This window comes from Schistocerca piceifrons, chromosome 8, assembly GCF_021461385.2.
Source record: "Schistocerca piceifrons isolate TAMUIC-IGC-003096 chromosome 8, iqSchPice1.1, whole genome shotgun sequence".
Classification (NCBI taxonomy): Eukaryota; Metazoa; Arthropoda; class Insecta; order Orthoptera; family Acrididae; genus Schistocerca; species Schistocerca piceifrons.
Window position 1 is genome coordinate 377,393,865 of NC_060145.1, and position 22,207 is coordinate 377,416,071.

Consider the following 22,207-nt stretch of genomic DNA (forward strand, 5'->3'; position numbering starts at 1 on the left):
TAACATAATTTCTGTTTCATTACATCAGTTGTTTTCTTTCATTGTATATGGCGTTGCAGTTTTATAAAATGGATCAGTCAAGCGTAATAAGCGTGTCTATTGCTGCAGATTTGTTAAACAGCGAGTGTTTTGCTACAATTGAAGGTTACAGTTTCCCTGGGACAACTGCAATGGAAAATAGAATGAGGCTCTTCCAAGGAACTGTGGATTAAGCCGGAAGAACCTGAAAATCGAGAAACAAGAGGCGAAATTCTGTGCTCTTCCGGCAGAGTTATAGAACGCGAAATTTGAAATACGACAGTTGTAGAGGGGAAATAAAAGTGGTGATAGGCAAAACGGCAGACAAAGTGGAAAATTTTGTTAGCGAATTCGAAATTCAATTAAGCCGTAGATTTCGCTCGCTACCAGAAGTAGAAAAGAAAGAGTTCATACAGATGTTGAGAAACGTAGAGTGCAGCAGAAGGATGCTAGGAAACTGACAGGTAAGTCGGCTGAAAAGCAAAGGAGGCAAAGAAGAGTTCTGCTGCTAGGTAGGAGTCATGGGCGTCCGTATAAATTTATCCAGGAGTGGCCAAGACTCTAAAATTACCATTTTTGACATAAATTAGTTGATCGATTTTGATTCGTGTCTGATGCCACAAAAAAAAAATTGTAAGTGATACAAAACAACTTATTATACCCTAGAGACTTAATGGTTAGCCATTCAATATTTCTCCTTCTAGAAATGTATGAAAATTGCCTAATGAATAAAAATTCTGTGCTTCAGATTCCAAAGGAGAGTGAAGATGCCCTCTGTTCCCGCCTCCTTGCAGACGTTTATGGTTGTAGGCCATCAGCTGTAGGAAAAATTAGACAGTGAATACCAAGTCTCAAAAGCTAGTCTTCACCATGGAACAGAAAAACTACGACAAATGTGTAAGAATTTCAACAAAATATATCAGGTGCTAGTTGTTGTGGGAACTGGAAGCTGCCTGTTTAAAAACAAAAATAAGGTATTAGAGGTGACTTGAGCATAATAGGAGCAGTTACTGAGCATACAAATAAGAATTTCGTGGAGAATCTGTGGCGCTGTTAACAAGGTAAACATGGAGCTGAAAGGACTCCTTCAACAGATGCAAAATCTCTTATTGGCGCTGTTACCGTAGCTTCTATAGGAATATAGCGATATACGTCTGATGGTCTATACCTGAATAGGGAGTAACGAAAAGTTAGCAGATCTGTGAGCAGAAAACATAAGGCTGACACTAGCACACAAAGGCAAATCCCTGTGGTTAGTGGGGTCTGGTGAGACACTGATTTTAGATCGGATATAGAATTCAGACGTACAGTATTAAACGAAATTAAATTAATGGAGTCTTCCAGTTCATATTGTAATAGTACAGTGCAAAGTGAAATCAACTTGCTTCACTAGAATTGCATTATATTAGTAGCTCGAAAGAAATCGATGCCATTTATCTCTTTGAAGAGCATATAACCTAAAGGATAGAAAATTAGCTGTATATTCACATATATGCAACATGGATAAAGGAGGACTTGTCACACTCATAAAACAGGAATACAAATATAAAAGTATTACAATAAGTAAATTTTTAAAGGTTATGGGATACAGAACCATGATAGTTGTGAGTTAATATTAGGGAATGTAACACTTGTGATCGTTACATCACACAAGTCTCCACTGGGTAATTTGGAAATTTTCATGAAAATAAAAATTGATGGATTGCTGTATTGTCTGTCAGACAGAAGGAAAGGCTTATTAGTTTGTGATGATTTTAATGAAAATTTTTTGGAGGAATCCGAAAGCAAAAGTGATCTAGAGGTCCTGTTAGCCGCTTATAATTTAGTCTTAGTAATAAATTTCCTTATCACAGTTGCACAAGATATTAGTATAATTAGTCAAATAACACTAGTCAGCAGCTGTTTAGCATATGAGATGTGATACATCAACTAATATGTATTTTGATGCGTAGAATCCGAATATACCTTTCAAAATGTTCTAGCACGTACCATTTTTGAGTTTTTAAAGGCTTTTTATTTTTCGTGTTAAGTGTTTCGCTTTTTGCTGTTTTCTGTTTTGATGTTTAATTGTTTGTTTTTGATTTGCAGAGGACAACTAGAAGATCCACAAATCGTTAGTAAATGGTTGGTGTGGTAATACAGTGGTGTGAAGGAGATCTTCAGTGAGTGTTTCCCGTGAAAGATAGTGCAAACTTTTTTATTTAAAACTTACACTAAGAAAAATGGCAACTAGTAAATCTCGTTGCTGTCTAAACTATCTAAACAACTTTTTTTTATGTGCGTGGGAAATTCTCTCCAAAAGCCCAAAGAAAACCAATCACTGATTTGGTAAAGAAAGCATATAAATTGTATTTTGATTGCCCTGTTGGTGATCAAGATAAAAATTTTGCACCTCATATTGCCTGAATAACCTGTACGACAACCTTAACCGAGTGGTTGAAAGGAAAACGCGAAGTCATGCCATTCACTCTTCCGTTCGTGTGGTGTAAGCCTAATGACCATTATTCAGACTGTTACTTCTGTCTTACAAATATTTCGGGACATTCAAGCAAAACTAGACACAAATTAAAGTATCCAAATGTATCTTCAGTGCATTTGCCTGTGCCCCATGATGAGGGGTTGTCTGTTCCAGTCTGTAACTTGAAAGCCACCTAACCAGACACCATGTCAAGTGAATCAGAAAGTATTGAACATATAGAAGAGTACTGCCCTCAATATCATGACGCTTCGCCTCAGCTCTTTAATCAAAAGGAACTGAACGATTTGGTTCGCGATCTAAAACTTACTGAACTCTTGGGGTCGAGACTACAACAACGGAAGCTTCTGGCTCCAGGGGCAAAAATTTCCTGTTTCAGATCAAGAGGTGCTTCCTTCGCTCAATATTTCGATATGCTGAATTCAATGTGTGTATGTATAGATGTCAATGGTTTGATGATGCAGCTAGGTGTACAACATAATCCACAGGAGTGGCAACTATTTATTGACTCCAGTAAAACCAGCTTGAAAGCAGTACTACTGCGTAATGGCAATACATTTCCATCGGTACCTTTGGCTTAGCAGTAGACATGAAAGAAACTTATGAAACCATGGCTTTGCTGATAGAGGCAATCAAATATAAGGATCATGAATGGCAGCTTTGCTGTGATTCAAAAGTTGATGCTCTCCTCACAGATCTACAGGCTGAATTCACGAAATACTGCGGCTTTTTGTGCTTCTGGGACAGCCATCACGCCAAGAACCACTACACAGTCAAGGAATGGCCTATAAGGATGTCATATGTTCCTGGAGAAGTAAATGTGAAACATAACCCCATTGGTTGAGACCGATAAAATCATTTTGCCTCCCCTTCATGTCACGTTGAGCCTTATCAAGAACTTTGTAAAAGCTCTGCACGAAGAAGGTGAAGCCTTCGATCACTTAAAATAAAAGTTTCCCATATTAAGTGAGGCAAGGCTGAAAGAGGATATATTTGTTGGACCACAAATAAGAAAATTGCTGAAAGATTCAACCTTTGATACCAAACTCACAGATATCCAATTAGTTGCTTGGTCTTCTTTTCAAGCAATGGTGAAGGGTTTTTTTGGGTAACAGAAAAGACAAAAACTATGTTATCAGTTTGAATGATCTGGTGGACAACTACAAGAACATGGGGTGTAGAATGTCGCTTAAAATTCACGTTTTTACATTCTCACATTGATTTCTTCACGGAAAATTTTGGAGCCGTAAGCGATGAGCATGGTGAACGCTTTCACTAAGACATTCTTACCATGGAACACCGTTACCAAGGCCATTGGAACACTTCGATGATGGGTGACTACTGCTGGGGTCTTGTTAGGGAGAGTGATAAAACGGTGAACAAAAGAAGAGCTCTGTCATCGCATTTTTCAAAACCTGAAAACGATTAAAGGTGAAAATATCTTCTGAACTAATTTGGACCTTTTCTTCGCATCATCCCCATAAATACATACAAAATAGTATTGATTTCAAACGTTCTGAATGTGTATTTTTGTTTGACTTAATCGTGTCAATTTTCGCTGTTACCATTTTTTTCTCTGGTGTGTACCTAGGAAATTTCACAGAGAAAATCTGATTTTACCAGTTTATCCAGCACCCCAGGTAAATCCACCCATTTACCAACCAGATACAGTAAAAAAGTTTAAATTTTTTAACCAGTGTAACATAACTTAGCTCCAGTTACAATTCAGAAACACTCTAAGAAAATAGCGAGGCTGATTAATCACAAAATTACTGAAGATTTTAAAGAAAGCATAAATAAATAGTGGCTAGGGTCAAGTTTAACATGAGCCTAATGCTAGCTTACAATTCAACATATTTCATAATGAGCTCATGTTTATTTTGTAAAGTAGCTGTCCTAAAAAGACAATTAAATATAATAAAGGAAGTCATTAAAGAAATCTTGTACCACTACAAGTACAAAAGTCTCTTCAAAACAGCTATAAAAAGTAAGGATGTAGAAATAATTACATGTTATATACAGTACTGTAAAATATTAAGAGAAGTAAAAAGGACAAGGAGTATGCACATCTTGTCTGAAATTGACACATCAGACAATAAAATAAAATTAATATTCAATATTGTTAAGAGAGATAACATTAATTCTGTTCAAGAGAATGGGAACGTTTTAAGACAGTTCATTTGCAGCAGATATTTTTAATAATTACTTTTTAAAAACAGGTGTGAAAGTAGGTGCAACAGTGCACTGAAGACGCGACACAAAGGATATTTAGTGAAATAAAAATTAAACTCACATACTTATTTGAAATAAGGAAGATCATTATGACTCTAAGAAGTAAAAGTTCATTTGCGGTGGATAACATCTCTGGCACCAACGACCTTGCCACAGCAGAAACTCCTGTTCCCGTCAGATCACTGAAGTTAAGCGCTGTTGGGCTTGGCTATCATTGGGATGGTCACTGTCTGGGTCTGCCAAGCACTGTTAGCAAGTGGGGTGCACTCATTCCTTGTGAGACCAACTGAGGAGCTATTTTATTGAAAAATAGCGGATCTGTCCTGGAGGGCAGTGTGCAGACCTTGTGACCCTCTATATCCACATCCAGTAACGTCTGTCAGCAGAGGATGATAGGCCGTCGGTCGGTACCGACGAGGCCTTTAGAGGCTTGTTCGGTGGAGAGAGAATTTTTCCAGCAAGATATTAAAATTTGTGGCCTCAAATTACTTAATGTTTTTCGTTACTTATGCAACACATCAATAACTCACACTGTTTTACCATACAGATTAAAGTATGCCTTTCTTGGGCTATTTTGTAAGAAGAGTGACAACAATTGTTAATAACTACTACCCAGTTTCAGTTCCCAAACTCTTTTCTATCATTTTTGAGACGGTAATGTACTTCACAGTTGTCACACACCTGTGTAACAATGGGATACCTACTCAGTCACAGTTACAATTTCAAAATGACTACTCTACGGAATCATCTATTTAAATGGTTATGGTACACATAATAAAATATTTATACAATAAAATATCACCATTTGGGGTATTCTGTGCCTTATCAAAGGTGCTGTTTAGGAGAAACATCTGTAATCTACACTTGAAAACACTCTGCTATATGTCTGACACTTTATTTCCATGTGTAGATTGTCAAGCACCTTTTATTGCTGCATGTTTCGATCGGTTTGCAGCCAAAGCCAGATACATTGAAGAGTACTGCCGAACGTGTTTTCTGCTTGTATCGTACTTTTGAATATCTCTGCTACTCTCAAAATCATATCTATTAAACAAGTAACTAATTAATCGATTAAGAATAGCACAGCGACACACTTGTTAGCAATGTTTGATCTACTTTCGACTCAGCAATAAGCACACTGACGTATCGAAGTGAATTAAACATTATAGCAAGTATGAAAAATTCATATAAATGCTTTGAAACATGGTAGACAATGTGCTGTAAAGGAACACTGTGACTAACCATATAATCAGTGAAAGGAACGAAAAAACTTTTGCAGAAGCAGCACTAACTAAGCTACCACTAACCTCAGGTCAGAGGAGTAGGTTTCAGATTCATGAAATATTCTGCTTGGTGGTAGGCAGTTTCGTTTGGCTGTCTACGACGTTAGCTATAAGGGTAGTTAGCAAATAATTTTTGACAGCAAAAACTGCAACTCAAACAGTCGCTGTCGACGAAATTTAACACAAGTTCGTAATAACGCAAAGCACAAGAGAGTGGAATAAAACATGGAAATAAAACCGTTGTGCGAATTTGTAACACATAAAACGTAGCTTACTACATTAGAGGAACGAATAATGTATTCGAATATTCCAAAATACCCAAAATTTCACGCCAATGGTGTATTACTTCAATGCTTCAAAAACATCGTGCTAGCTTGCGCAGTAATAGAGGCTATCACGGCCGCCGTTTATATCTTTGCTGGCCACCAAATATGCACATATTGTCCTCAACACTATTATTACTTTCAATTCGAAACTGCTAACTTTCCCCCAGAACAGAAGGCAAAGTGGATGTTGGGTACCTCTGCCGTATATGCTGTAAGGATAAACCGCCTCTGTGCAACAACATAACTATGAAATGAACAGTTACATTAAATAATTTCAGAAAAGCTCAGCTGAGGTTACTGGAATTTGTAGTAATAGTATATTAACTCACCAAAGAATGCTCCGAGGATGGCATAACCAAGATGGTCCTTGCGGTCCATCTCCATCTGCACGCTAAGGATTAGTGGATGTACATCAAACTGGAACAGACGTAAGCAATCTGTGTTACATAGCTATACGGTATAATTCATGCATTTTATAAAAATGGATGTACATATATATGAATATGTATGTTCCACATCTAAACCACTGGACCGATTTCAACCAAACTTGGCACACATATCACTTACTGTCTGGAAACAATCGCTGTAGGAGTAAGAACAACCTACGCATCAGAGGGTGGGGGTAAAAAAATAGTGTAGCTCACTACGCACGAATTAATAGGCTTTATTCATCCACTATAAGAGAATGAGAGCTCTTAGTGACTTGCTACGAAATTTCAGACCGTCGCGAAACTATTTCTTGCTGACAATCCTCACAAAAACTACATTTTCGATGGCCATGCATTGAAACAGCCACATCAAGCACGACGTTTTAATCCATTGCTTCCATACTACTAACTGCATTCATGACAGATTCAGTGGACGTTATTCGCCTATACTATTGAATGTACGTGCAAAATTATATCACAGTACGACACACTGTTTAGGAGGTATGACGTCATAGAGATTGAGCTGCGTGAAAATGAAACTGCAGGACGAAATTAGAAGGATGAAATTAGCTACAGAAACCAGCGAAAAATGAGTAAAAGTATCTGTGAAATACGTTAAAAATACATGAAATGCACGGGACATGTGCGTATTCTGGTAGAGCAGGAGGTGAGAAGCTCCGCTTAAACCCCTGAATAGGCATCAACACTTCTTGGCATATATATCTATTACTTACTACCTGCAAGGAAGTACTGTGGGGATGAGAACCAACAAACTGCTATTCGTATGGGAGTGATAACGTGGAGAGAGAAGGGGGGAGAAAGAGATAAAGGGGAAGGAATACATGGGTACAGATACGAGAGAGGAGGGGGAGGGAGGAATGGAAGACAAAGAAAGAGGATGAGATGGACAGAGAGTGAGGGCAGAAGAGATGGACTGAGACTATGTGGGGGAGGAGGGGAGATGGACAGAGAGACGAGCATGAGGAAACATACAGAAAAAGGGGAGGAAACAGAGAGAGGGGGCGAGGATATAAAGGACGTAAGAATGAGATAGAAGGGGCGTGAAATATTAATTTGTTAGTAATTTACTTCGTGGAAAGTTATTATATTTTGTTATCATTAAATTTTATTTGGTTTCGGAATTACGAGATTTCTAGTCTAAATTATCTGTAGTAATCGGACTGGCTAGCTTTAGAAATACCGCGAGTATAAAAGTACTGAAGTTGATCTGATTGGCTGCTTAACATACTAGCCAATAGGAATTCAGCGTTTCCCATGCGATTGAATAGGGTTTTGTGCCTTAGATCTGTGAGTCGATATAGACGCTCGGGAGACGTCTTCTGGTAAACACCTATGTTAAACCGCACTGATCAAATTTGTACCAAAACAAAGAAATTTGCTCGTTTGATCGGCTCTCGAGTCGCTGACGAAAAGCGACTACAGCACAATTTTGTGAAAGTTTGAGCGTTGTGAGTGGTTTATTTTAGCAGATATTTGAGTGTGAACATTTCACGTCGTGCGTTAGCTACGCGTGGCGTGTTACATGCAAGTAAGGAGACATCATGGCGAGCGCTTCTTTACAAGAAGCCTACTGAACGACTGAATGTGTTAACTCGCAAGTTATCGTGAGTCAGTGGCTGTTTAAGACATTCAAAATCCGGGGCGGACTAAATATGTTCTAGCTGCTTTTGTGTGTCAGCTTGTAACAGAGACAATCAGTAACATTGCTTAATTGATTTCGGGTTATTAAATACGCACTTGATAGCCATTTTCTGTGCGTTAAAGACAGTAGACCAACTTAAAGGAAATTCTAGACATTTTTTCAAACGAATCATGCAAGAAACCCGAACGCTCGATAATTTATCTAATTTTTGCTATGCCCATGGTCTGGAGCTATGTGGGCTTTGCATGGTAGGAATTTAGTCAAATTTTCGTCAGTGCTGTTTTTGTTGGCTAAACCAGTATCTACCATTGCACAGCGAAGGGGCAGACAGCCTGAAACACATCCAGGTACGTGGATTGATTGGATAGTGAGACTTTAACCTGCCCCACTGCAAACAATGTTCTTTAATAGTAAGTCCTTCATAACAGTCAATATAAAAGTTGTTTTGGATAACCAACCAATAGTATTAACTTCATTATGGTGCTAAGTTAGGTTTTACCCATCTCCTCAAAGTTACGTTTTCTGACTTGTGAAGAATCAGTGATCTGTATTCTGCTTCTTTGGCATATGCCAAAGTGGAATTCCTGAATCAAATACTTGCTCTTAAAATATGTATATGCTGCTCTTAATCTTATTTGTATTTAAAACTTTCGTTGCCTATATTTAAAGCTGTCTAATAAAATGTTAATTTAAGATTATTGTATTTTCATTGATTGTATTTGTTCAAATAATTTACTTTACCTTAAATACAGGTTACAAGTTTCTGGATACATACTACTAGATTATTTAATTGTTTGATGTATTTGTTCATTAATATGTTATTTTTAAATTAGTTACACCTTACCACAATTTAATCTGAATGGCATGCTGAACATAGGTATAGCAGAGATCAGATTGAAATAATTCAGCTAGCAGTTGCAAATTGCAATGTACTTCTGGCTATGTTTGTCACAGTTAGTAGCTAATGAACATTATTCCTTAGCTACTCAAGATCATACATATACCAGTACAAATGAAATTCTAATATAGAAAACAAATTTAGTGTTGTTAGACACCCTAATGTCTGTACACAGAGAACTGACAGCTTAGCCATATAAACCATGTAACAACAATTATCCTAATTTTGATAATTTATCACATAACACAGGTACGAAGGATTTTATATGACATATGAGAACTTTATATGAATACCACATTATGTCCACAGTGCTCTACGTTAGCATCTGAATGAGCATGATGTACCACTAGTTGCTTTCAAGGTTAGAACTTATGACTTCACAATGCTGGTAATAAGAGTAAAAAATTCCAATTATACTTGTAATATGATTATATTGAAAAACATACTATTTTCATAATAATAAATATGTGCATTATTGCTAGAATCAAAACTAACATAAGATACATATTTTAATTGACATTTACGTAATGGAGTCCAATGATATTCATGTTAGAAGAAAAGAATTCATTTAAACATATAGGAAATTAAGTTCATGCTAGTACGTTATTAGTAGTATAATATGAGAAATTCAAAATAAATTTTCACATAGCTGCACTGGCAAATTTTACATTGCCTTAATATAAAGTAATGTAAATGCAATGGATGCATTTTTATCAGATACAGTTTGAATCAAAGATTTCAAGAAATGTAGAGGCTACTGTATTCGTTTCAACATCAGCAAAAGATATACACAAATGAATCAAGAAACAACCAAATCTACCTTATTTATTGAACCTCACTTAGATCACAATAATTTGCTATTTCCATTTAATTAAAAATATTCAGTTAAAAAAATAGAAATGTTGGTCAGGAGAAATAAAACAAAAATCATAAATATCCTTTTGAATTTCGAGAGTGTAGAAACATTATATAAAATTCATTCACACAGCACCTGTTTTGTATATGCTATACTGGTAAAAAGCACATTTCTGGTAGTTCAAGTAAACTATGGAGCTTGCAGTGACATCCCTCATGTCCATAACTGAAAAGTATAGATCTCTAGACCCAGTTAGTAGCTGCCCTGAAGACGAATCAGTTGCATGTCAACCAGTAATTTTAGGAGAACTAAGAAACATATACAGTAAAACCTCAGTAATTGAATGCCCGGCAATCCAAGCCTCCGTTTAACCTGAGGTGGATGACAGATGACTGCAGTGTAAAAAGAGTCAAAAGAAAATCAAGTATAAAATCGAAAATACACAGGGAGTGACTGTGATCAGCAGCAGAGATATTTGCACATACTTTGTTTACAATTGTGCCCACTTTATCCCCTATTGTTGTTTTCTGTGTCACCAGTCAGCCAGTGTCTGCTCAGGCTCATTTTTGTGTGTATGTGTAGCCAGTTCCTGTTACATATATACTGCATTATTGTTGAGTTTTTACTTGACTATTATTTCTAAAGTAAACTCTAAGTAATATATTGACTGATGAAATAACTTTGTTTACAGTAACACAATTGTGAGCATCAAGTTCTGAAACTATTTCAAATAAAAGGTCTCTAAAACTGTCACCCTTCATGTAATTGAAGTTTTCTCAAATTCGAACTCTGCTCAGTTCAAATTATCTCGAATTACTGAGATTTTACTGTAGTGCTAATGACAAGTACTATGTTCATTCTGAGGATACTTCTTCATAAGTACCAAATACAGAAATCATTAACAATATTTAAGTCAGAAGTACCATAAACTTCGACCATTTCTTGAAAACTTGAATCAGTTTTGCATGTGACATAAGTAGTGAACACAGCTGTGGCCGATTTTGTACTGATCTTACAGCCACAAACATATTACACACATTAGCCATATCCCCTTTTGTGTTACTGTGCCATACGTCAGATGAAGTATCAGCATATGTGTTGGCTGTGTTCTTTTTTGTGATTTCAGTGGACTACAACATGGCATGTATGAAGAAGGAAACATCTGGATCCCTGATACAGGACTTTTTATCGACAGCAAGTGTTCATAGTCAAATAGGTTCATATGTGGTGCAGCCCCAAAACTTACTTCGTCGTATTCTGCAGTCTGTGAGAGATCTGTCACATTTGGGACTGGTAGTTAGCTATTCCTCAAACAGTGTTAATGTTTAGGGTACACAGCCAATATCAAGAAACGCTGGAAAAACACTGCACTGACTGCTTTCACAAAGGTATATTTACACAGATTTTTTAGCTGTTGCTGAACAGCATTATAATGCATAACTATCTCACAATTTTGTTCTTGTCTGAATTTTTTGGGTCGCCTTTACCTTGGTGACGCCATTCAATGAATTTTATGACACTAGTATTAAATTTTTATGAATGTTCTTACAGTCTGTCTCTTGCCTTACTTACAGAGGTGGAACAAGTGGTAAGAAGAGATTTTTATTCAGGAGGAGAAAGATTTAAATCCTCGTCCGGCCACCTATATTTAATTTTCCCATGGCGTCCCTGTAAGGGAAAAGTTACAGTTATAGTAATTCAGAGTGTGAGCCAGACCTTCAAGACTACATGGAGTGGAAATACTAGTAGAATGTAGGTAATTATCCGTGAAGTATGAAATCTGTGTGCATTCCAAGGCTACAATAGTTGCAATGATGACATAATCGATGTTTTCCTATTTTCTGTTCTTTCACTTTTCTTATAAATTTCAGGTTAAATTTGTTTAATTTTTCGCATATTTAGTATCTGTTAGGTAAGGTAACGATAGCCTTTACAAAGAATTAGTGGTTAGACATCAATCTTTGCAATTAAAATCTCATTAGGTACATAACTGTGACTAAACGTTGTAATTGTATATGATATTATTATTTAGCTATGATATCATTATTCAACTATGATTGTTAGTTGTGTCAGTGATGGAAAGCAGTATCTGACAATAGTATCTAGACAGCTTGCCATGAAGTTAATATTGGAAATAAATAAATTAGTAAGTAAAGGTCTCTATATCAATTAAGATGCTTAACAGACCGATACATTTAGCAAAATAACAATCAAAGCTTTCCTCCATCATTATCCAATTCAGCTACTGCTCAAACTCGAATAACTATAACACTAACAGAACATAAACTGTAGTTTCCTGTTTGCTGTTACACAGATCTCGTCTACTGCACGAATATTTTGCAATAGACTGCACCGTTTGTTACAGTACCTGTTCAGAAGCAACTCGTCAGTGGATGCTAGAGTGGAAGAAGTTTATGAATTGGCATATGAGGTCATTGTAGATGAAATACACGCTTGGAATGAACAAGGATAACGATGAGGAATAAAATAGGACAGATCCATTTTCAAAGGAACGAACCTGGTTTCTGACTCAATCCATTTAGGCAAAACACAGAAAAACCTAAATCAGGATGGCCAGATAGGTATTTGAAGAGGTGACTCCTCATATGTGACTGCAGTCTCTAGACGAACGCGCCAAGCAAGTCTTTCACCAGTGTCGATTCTGTACATGTTGAGATGAACCCTAGAGTCTTCATCACATGGATGTACAGCAATTTTTGTGAAATATCCCCAGCTCGGGAGGGGAAGTTTAGGTGGTGCATCATCTGTGTACCTGAGAATGGTCTCAGTTCAGTATGACACGTACCTGGAAGGCGAGAACGCCGTATGCGATAGCGACAGAGTCCCAGGCAGGATCGGGGAGTGGGACGGGCCTCCATTCGCCCCCGCTGGCGACCAAACACGCCCACACCAGCAGCGTAGAGGACACCACCAGCATCACTGATAGTGTCGTCACCCATCTGTCGATGCACAAAGAATACTCTGTCACACAGTATTTGACATGGCCTAAGGTCTCTGACATAAAATCCAGCAACAAACATCACAATAGACTGGATTATCCCCCAAAAGCACCTAAGCATCAGTACGTTCCCCTCTCAGGTCCACAGAATTTGAACGACTGATGGAGGTTGACCTACGTAACCCTTCTTTCTGCAAGAATCATTTTAATGTGATAACGTAATGATTCAGAGAAAAGCTGTCTAGTTGCTGTCTATTTGGTGTTGTTCTGGTTTTCAGTCTGAAGATTAGATTGACGCTGTTATCCACACTAGTTCCCATACAAGCCTCTTCGTCTCTTTGTAAACTACCCTAACATGTATCAATTTCAACATGTTTATTTTACGAAACAGACAATTATTTTATGTCTCAGGATGTAACTTATTAACTGATTCCTTCTTTTGGTCAAGTTGTACCACATATTTCTTGTTTCTCTCATAAGGATCTGGGTAGAAACCCTTTCTGTTATTGGGATGATAGAGCTTGGAGTGTGGTGCAGCAGATCAGACGCCGCTGGGCGCTAATGATAGAACATTAACGGCATAATAATTTATTACATTAAACTCTACAATCATGTGTTCTCCTCTATGGTGGAGCAGCAGAGCAGCGCATGGCCTCAGAGAGTGTTGACGTTGTCTTAGAACTCTTCGGAGAACATCGCCCCAGTGGCGTCCATACACGTAAATACGGTGTCGAGTGGACAGCCTATCTCACTAGTGGCCGACGTAGCCAGTGCTGCAGGTGTTTCTGCCCAGAGCACTCATGTGAACTTCGAAAGAATCTGTTTGGGTAAAGTCTCAGCAGCCGTGCACGGTGTGGAAATGAAAATCAGTACAGACCTTCCACCAAGGAAGGACAGGGACATTAATGACGTCTTACAGGTACTAGTTGGGAGCATTAGCGGTTAGCACGCCTCCTGAATATTGCGTCGGGTTGACTGTGCTTCCAGACCTCGTCAAATCATCTCAGGAAACTAGAGGTAGAATCTCCGAGTCTCCTGATAAGTGGGTGAGAGGTCAGCAGCTCACAGTGACCATGTACAGAAGACCAGATAGGTAGCAGTTGGCAGAAGTCATTTTTAGGAATGGTAGCAGCACATCACAGGTTCTGCATCGTAGTTGATGTACTGCAACGTAATTATTTATTATTTGTTATTGGTCGTCTGAGGCGATGACGTTATATCTGACCAGCGATGAACAGATGAGGCCTACTTTTCTGGACCCACCAAACCAGTGATGACCAAATGTGGTGTACTTTTCTGGGCCCATCATCAGTCTTCACCACCGATAACTTACCGAAAAATGGCTTTCAGAGCTTCATCTTGTCTTTCCACCATTTCAGCAGGCTGTTCGTATGAAACTTTTTTTCTCTCTTGTGAAATCAATATGTGCTGTCTAAATGACATTAAGTCTTCTCCTCACTGAAGTCACGTTGCTGGACTCATGATTCAGGTATTTCGCTTGTGTAAAGTGAGGCAGTATCATCCAGGTTTGTTTTGCTATTCGCAGTGCCAGCTTTCTTCCTGTTTGTCATCCTGATTCCAACATGGGGTGTTAGCCACCCGGAAACCACGTTGAGAAAATCTTACAAATGCTCCTAACACATGTATTCTGTGTAACAGTCCCAATTCAATTCAGCATTACTTCATTACTTATCTGATCCACCTGTAGAATCTTCATAGTTCTTCTGTAGCACTGTATTTCAAAGGCTTCTATTCTCTTCTTCTCTGGACCACTTATATTCCATGTGTCGCATCAGAACAAGGCCACACTCTAGACAAACACTTTAAAAAAAGTCTCTTTCTTTTGTTCAATGTTAACTCTTTTCCACAAATCCTTTTCTTGCTATTCTCATCCTGTATTTTACATCTTCCCTACTTCCGTCATAATTAGTTATTTTGCTGTACAAATAGCAAAACTCATCTACCATCTCCTGAGTCTCATTTCCTAATGTAATTCCTCTAGCATTGCCTGGTTTAGTTCGAGTACATTCTTCTATTACATTTGATTTATAACTTTCTGAAATGCGTGATAGCAATGCAAGATCTGGTAATCTAGATCCCAATTCATGTAGGCATAATAAAAGAGAAACTCTAAAAAGATAATAACTGCAGTTAAGGAAATCTTTCGAAATAAAATGATCATTTTTTCTCTTGGAAATACCACCTGAATTTGCAAAAATAAACTTACTGTTGACTATTTCGGTAAGTCGCTACACTTTGGTCGAAACTGATAACTCGAATTCCTCTTTCTCCTTTGAATGACATAAAATTTTTATTTCCACTATTAATGGAAAAATTGCAACTAGTGTAAAATATGTGCAATCGTTCGTTTTCTGTATGCAAAAGACGCGAGATGTGTATAAATTCATTGAAGGATTTGTGATGTTTATGGAGATACACCAAGCACAGTAAACAGGATTAGTAAAGTTAAAGATATCTCACTAAAGTTCGTAATGAAATGCAGTAGTGTATGACTACCTGTCATCAATGAAGACTTTGTGCATAAAGTTGATTCAAGGTCTAATGCGAGGGTTAATCGCAAAATAAGGGCTGATTTCTTGTGAAACATAAATTAACATACTTTTATTTCAAAAAATTGTTTTTATTTAAATACTTAAAAGTTTTCGTATTTTTCTACATAGTTTCCATACTTGTTTAAACATACCTCATAGCATTCTCAAGCATTTGTATCTCTAAGTCATAGACGTCTGACGCCTGTGAGGATAACCTGTCTCTTACTGCTTCTTTCACTTCGTCATCTGTTACGAAGCGCTTGCCGCCGATAAACTCCTTGAGATAGTGAAGCAAGTGAAAAACGCTCCATGCCAAGTCTGAACGGTTCAGCGTGTGGACAGTCTGTTCTCACCCGAAAGATCTGATCAGGTTGTGAACGGAGAAATGGGATCTGGCATCGCCATGCAGCAACAAAACTCCAGATGTTAGAAGGCGACGTCACTTATTCTTTATTGCACGTTGAAATTTAGCCAGGATAGCGCAGGTAGCGGCTGCGATTATTGTTATTCCTTGCTGCCTAAACCCGACTAAAGAGACTCCATGTTTATCCCAAAACGTGGTTGCCATAAACTTTCTCTCTCCTTGGTCTTGACTTTAACTGTTGATCTCGCGTGACGCCGTTCCATTGAGTGACACTTAGACTCCACAGTCATGTGAGAAACCAATGTTTCATTTCTGTAATAATGTTGTCTAAAAAACTGATCACCTTCTGTATGATTTTGGTCCGAAAAAAACAAGAGCATAAGTCGTGCTTTTCATTTTGTGTTTCTCAGTGAGCAGCCTGGGAATACAACGAGTGCACAATTTGGGAAACTGTAAAAAAGTGTCTCTAAAAAGTTGCGAAGTTGTTCTACTCACTTTTGGAAACTCCCATTCTAAAATTGAAATTGTTAATCGCCAGTATTCACGTATCTTTTCGTCCACGCCTTTGACCAAATCTTCTGACAACACTGATGGTCGGTCGGTTCACGGTTCATCACGGATATTTTCCCGTCCGTCCTTGAAAGTTCTCACCCACTCAAGCACTTTTCTTTCACTCATCGCATCGAGACCATGCAACTCACTTATCAGTCGATAAATTTCCACTGCTGCAACGTTCCTTGCTGTCAAAAATCTAATCACTGACCGTATTTCGCAGTCGCCGGGCTGGTCAATAGTTTTAAACATTTTTAAATGAAATTGCAAACAGCACAATTATGGTAATACCAATCCAAATGGCTTCGTTTCTCAGGCAAGGTATGACTGGAGTCAGTCAGATTGCGCATTTCGATGTTCGCAGGACATCGGCGATTAGGACGTTACTTTCCGAATAACTCTCGTAAAACACACTTCATAATTTTGTCTTTTTCTAATGGTTTCTTCAGCTTTCGAGAAGTGTTCTATGTGACACAGTAGTGCTACGACAGTGTGGATTACTTTGGTTGTACTAATTTGCTTATACTAAGTTCGCAATTCACGTTTCATGGAATCGAATGGTGGCGACAGCTGGTAGCCAATCGCAGGAATTTCTCGTCTCCGCGTGCTTCCCATGTTGCCCACTTTTTAGTATCATTCGCTGTCCCCTGCCACTGCAGCCTGTCAACCAAAAATTTGTTTCATTTAACCTAGAGCAGTGGTTGCCAAACCAGGCAGTAGATTTTCATGAGATTGGAATACAAAAGAAAACTAATCGTTTCGATAAGTGGCATAATTTTGTCGGAGATCATGCTGAAGAGTAGATTAAGGTACGAGGGGACTTCAAAAGATAAGTAATACATGCCGTCACACACAAAGGTCACTGGGCATAAATGTATTCCATGTATCAAATGCTCAGCCAGTATTTAATCTAGAGTGGTGCCTTTTTAGAAGAGAGTACGTCTTCAGGGTGTCCTGAAGACACAGTTCTGCTGCGATATAGATAACAGGTGCATAACATTGCGGGAGTGAAATAGCGTGGCAGCAGGAAACAATTTGTGGGCACATTTCACATAGATTCACCGTTAACTTCTAGCAATATATTTACCACACGCAATGTAGCATCCATCCGTACTAAAATGGTGTCAACAATTTGACCAACGCTGCACGGACAGGGATGATGCTGCTGTGGAAGGAAGAGCCCCGACATCGACCACAATGTCCAGGAAGTCGAGAAGCTGTCACACACCAACTGCAGGATTTCTGACGTTGAGGACCTTCACGCAGCAGTTCTCGAACAGCTCCATGTCTAAGAGGCAGATTTCTATTGTCAAGAAATTGAATTATTGGGACAAGTTACCGCTTACAGTGCCTTTTTGACAATGTTGAAAAACAATGTCTCGCATTTGTGTCTCTTTCAGCCCAGGCTACACTGTTGTCAGATTCCTCCCACTCCACGATGTTGAAAAATTACCCACTCCAATATTGCATACCCTGGGATACTAGGCTAGCTTGCATAGTTGTCAGATTTTCCCCACCCCTATGACGTCATAATCTAAGATGACAGACTTTGGGATACTCGGCCAGCCCGCATGATTCTCAGATTGTCTCCAACCGTATAATGTCACAATCCTAGATGGCATACCTAGGGACACTGGGACAGTCGGAATGATTGTCAGATTCCTCCCTTCCACCATATGACATCATGTAACATTGCCACACTTCCCTCACCTTCCTGATGTATACCAGTCGCCCTAGGTATAAAATGGTGGCAAATTCTAAAATTGGCAGCAAATTCAAAATAGCCAGAGCTTTCCTCGAGACCTCTAATGTCACTGTGTAATTAAGTCACTTGTCGTAAGTTTAAATTGGCAGCAAATTCAAAAATACAACAATCCTGTTGATGTAAAATTAAAAAATGTAAGATGGCGATCCAAGATCCTGACCCAGGTGTACTAGGACAGTCTGTATGGTGTCACAATCCAAAATTGTAGTCCAAGATGGTGACCTGGGCATAAATGTATTCCATGTATCAAATGCTCAGTCAGTATTTAATCTGTATTATATCACATGTATGTATCTAAAGTATCACGTACAATTTACCACAACTACCAACAATAGGATGAACAAACAGCTGCTGAATATCATGTAGTGTTCAAAATGGTTCAAATGGCTCTAAGCACTATGGGACTTAACATGTGAGGTCATCAGTACCCTAGACTTAGAACTACTTAAACCGAACTAACCTAAGGACATCATACACATCCAGGATTCGAACCTGCGACATTAGCAGCAGTGCGGTTCCAGACTGAAGTGCCTAGAAGCGCTCGTCCAAAGGGCCGGCTTCATGTAGTCTCCTGACTTGCAACACTCCCGGCAATATACCAACACACAGAAACACAGTAAACATAGATAGGCACAAACCATTTCAGATGAGAATAGCTCAAGGTTCTACCGAAACCTTCTTACCTGAAACAGGTAGAAATAGGCCATTACCAACCAACATGCTACATAGGCTATATTTCACATCCAGATACTGTGTATCACTTCCCTCTACATAGTACAAATTATTTCCACCACACTCATTGTATTACGTTTTTCCTTTTATTTTTCTTTGACATTTGCGTGTATAAATTATATTCTCATCAGATAGGCACAAACAAATTGTATAGAACCATTTTAACAACTGTTAAGCACTAAAGACGCTGTAACCTTAGAAAAATTTTTATGTTGTGTTTTTTATATTATTTAAAAACAAAGCAGTAACAATTGTATACCAATAACAGTGTAACACTGAAAAGTTTTTGCTGTTGGATTCAGAAGCAACCGACCCACCTTACATTTCAAGGCAGTGGGTTACTCTGTACTGTCAATGAAATAAATAAATTACTAGGATCCTAGCTGAAAGACCAGATGATACTAGGACAGCTTACGTGGCTGGCAGATTTCCCTCAGCCCTATGACATCAGAATCCAAGATGGCAGACTTGGTGCATGCTGGAACAGTCTGCATCGTTGGCATGTCACTTATTTTAAGTACAGATTTCAAGATGCCGATCCAGGACCGTGATTTGGTTTTTCCTGATGGCACATAGGACTTGTCCTAAGTTTAAATAATTTCCCCCACCCCTCTAACATCACAGTTTAAACGGTCATCACGCTATAGGATTCAACAATTAACTTCTCTAAAATATTCAAAAAAAGTTCATGCTCTATGTCTAAAATGGTATAAATTCAGGCTCTACTTGTCCTAAGTTTAAAATAAAAGGATTCCCACTTCATGCAACCTATATGCTTGTCATAGTAAATTTAAAACTGCAGAACACTGTTTCAGCCTGCATCCTTGTCTAACAATTGCCAATGCCATTTCCACTAGCTTAGGATAGGATGTGAACAATCATGTCTTTATTTAAACTTATTCCACATCATATTGGAGTGAACCACATGTCGACAACGCCTTGCCCATGCCGCCACCGACGATAAAACCGTGCACATCATTCAACAGTCACTGTGCACTGTGCCTGATTGGGCTGAAGGGGTCAGAATGCCACTAGCAATGAGTCCAGCTCCCCATGCGCTCAGGCAGCCTACAGTGGATGCTTGATGTAATAAAACAACAGTGCTGTAATCATAACCAGCACTGTATTCATACCTGAGTAAGGGTAACAGAGCATGATCCCACTGACTACGCTCCCGCTACCCTTCCCCCCACCACCCCACCCCCCACTCCCACCCCCACCCCAAACCAGGCACCTGCATGAAGTTAGTGGTCCATCACAAAGCTTTCACCAATGCATGTTGGAACAAGACGTATATCTATGTCACTGTGCCACATAATCAGTTAGGAATATGGGGAGTTGTCTGTTATACACTGTAGACAGTACATTCCACCACAGCTGCCTACATGACATTGCACTTAAAACTGCGCTAATTTTAGAACAGTACACCGATCTGCAAACAGTTACAGGTCACACCAAGCTAATACCATTGGGGTTACTGCACTTGACCGCTCCATTGCTAGATGGTATCGACATCTACAGTCTCTGTAGCCTTGTGGACGTGTAAAACGAGCTTAATTTCACGAAGTCATTGTTTATGGAATACATGCTGATAGTCCGCCGTTAGAAAGGTTAGGATACAGGAGTACAACATTTCTTTCGTAATCCTACAATCATTCGATATTAGCGATATTGTGTGCATGAACTCGATGGCAGTTCTTAGAATTGGGAGCGTCTGCTTAATAAACCGTTGACCACCTGTTTTTGCTCACAGTACTCCATCTCGATTCCGTGTTACATGGACTGGATTAGCCCTGAATAGATTGAAAGGAACTGAAACGCGTAGTTTTGAAACGGTACAACATTCTTCGCCTTTCTTGAATGAAACATATGAAGGTGAAAACGAGTCCTGTTGAATGCGATTATGTACACAATATGAGAATTCAGAACTCGCAACATGAACGTGGTGACAATGATTTAACATCATCCATCAGCGCCTAGGTCTAAATGTTCAAGTTAAATCAACGGAGCAGTACTACTAGAGACGCACATGCAGTTACTGTATAGGTACCAGACTTTTCGTCACAACATAGACGAAGCTACCTGACAGAAGACACACAGTATTTCTCCCATCATTCCATTTTGGAGTTCAATGGGAAACGGAATGACTAGCTGGGATATAAGATACCCTTGATTACAAGCTGTATGATGGGTTGCACAGAACGTATGTTTATATGATTTTGAAATAGAAATTTATTGTGTCGCATCTAAGACATAGCTCAGTGCACTTTAAGAAGACAACTAAGTCAGATTTAGAAACATCACGAGAAACGTGGAATCACTTGTACCGAAATCCAAAACTATACAATCAGTGGAGCTGCTGGGAAACGCTAGAAATCAAGTAATTCACGTCGTCATGGCGAACACACGATAAAAGAAGAAAAAAGATTTGTGAAACTACATACATCAAAAGGACAAAATACCTAGGGGGTACCTTGGAATAATAAGATTATTTCACATGTTTAACAATACTTCTTTCCTCATCTACACTATGTTTAGGCATCTAGTTGGTAAAGTATAGAATTACACTGCATATGGTTTTTATATTTAAAATCTGCTATTGGTTTTAACCAATGCTTACCGTGAGATGGTAGCTTTTCACAGTCTGTTATCATTAATGCAGAAACCGACAGTTAACAATACACATGTCATTGGCGAATGCGGTGAAAGCGAGCTCCTTGGTGGGAATAGACAAATGCGAGGCATTAGCGTCTAAGGTCTGAACTTAACAGTAACTTGCTGATAATGCACAGATGGCGTTAACAAGGCAGAAGAAACACTAGATAACTTTAGACTCTGTCTCACAACAATTGTTAAGCAAGAGAAAGGGCATATGACGTTTTTTGTGTGTAAACTTGATAGATCTCTAATGATGCTTTCATGATAATGATCAGCCTATTGCTATGGTATTCAGAGCACAAGCGTCGAGTCCATTTAATGTCTAGCAATCCTAGAAGCTAAGGATAAATAGTGCGGATATATGACTGCAGCGCTACGGAAACTGCAACAACTATTATAGACTGCCCCTTATCCCCAGGTCTGTGAACTTGAATAGCCATCTTGG

The 22,207-nt window shown here is 38.6% G+C and overlaps 1 protein-coding gene across 1 annotated transcript in view; it reads right to left on the reverse strand.

The window, feature by feature from the left end:
* LOC124711817 (amino acid transporter AVT1B) overlaps positions 1-22,207 on the reverse strand; it is a 217,907-nt gene that overhangs the window by 31,352 nt on the left and 164,348 nt on the right. The window contains exons 6-7 of the mRNA XM_047242044.1: positions 12,987-13,140; positions 6,665-6,752 (exon numbers count right to left, since the gene is read on the reverse strand). Coding sequence (XP_047098000.1) covers positions 6,665-6,752; positions 12,987-13,140 — 242 coding nt within the window. The remainder of the gene's footprint in view (positions 1-6,664; positions 6,753-12,986; positions 13,141-22,207) is intronic.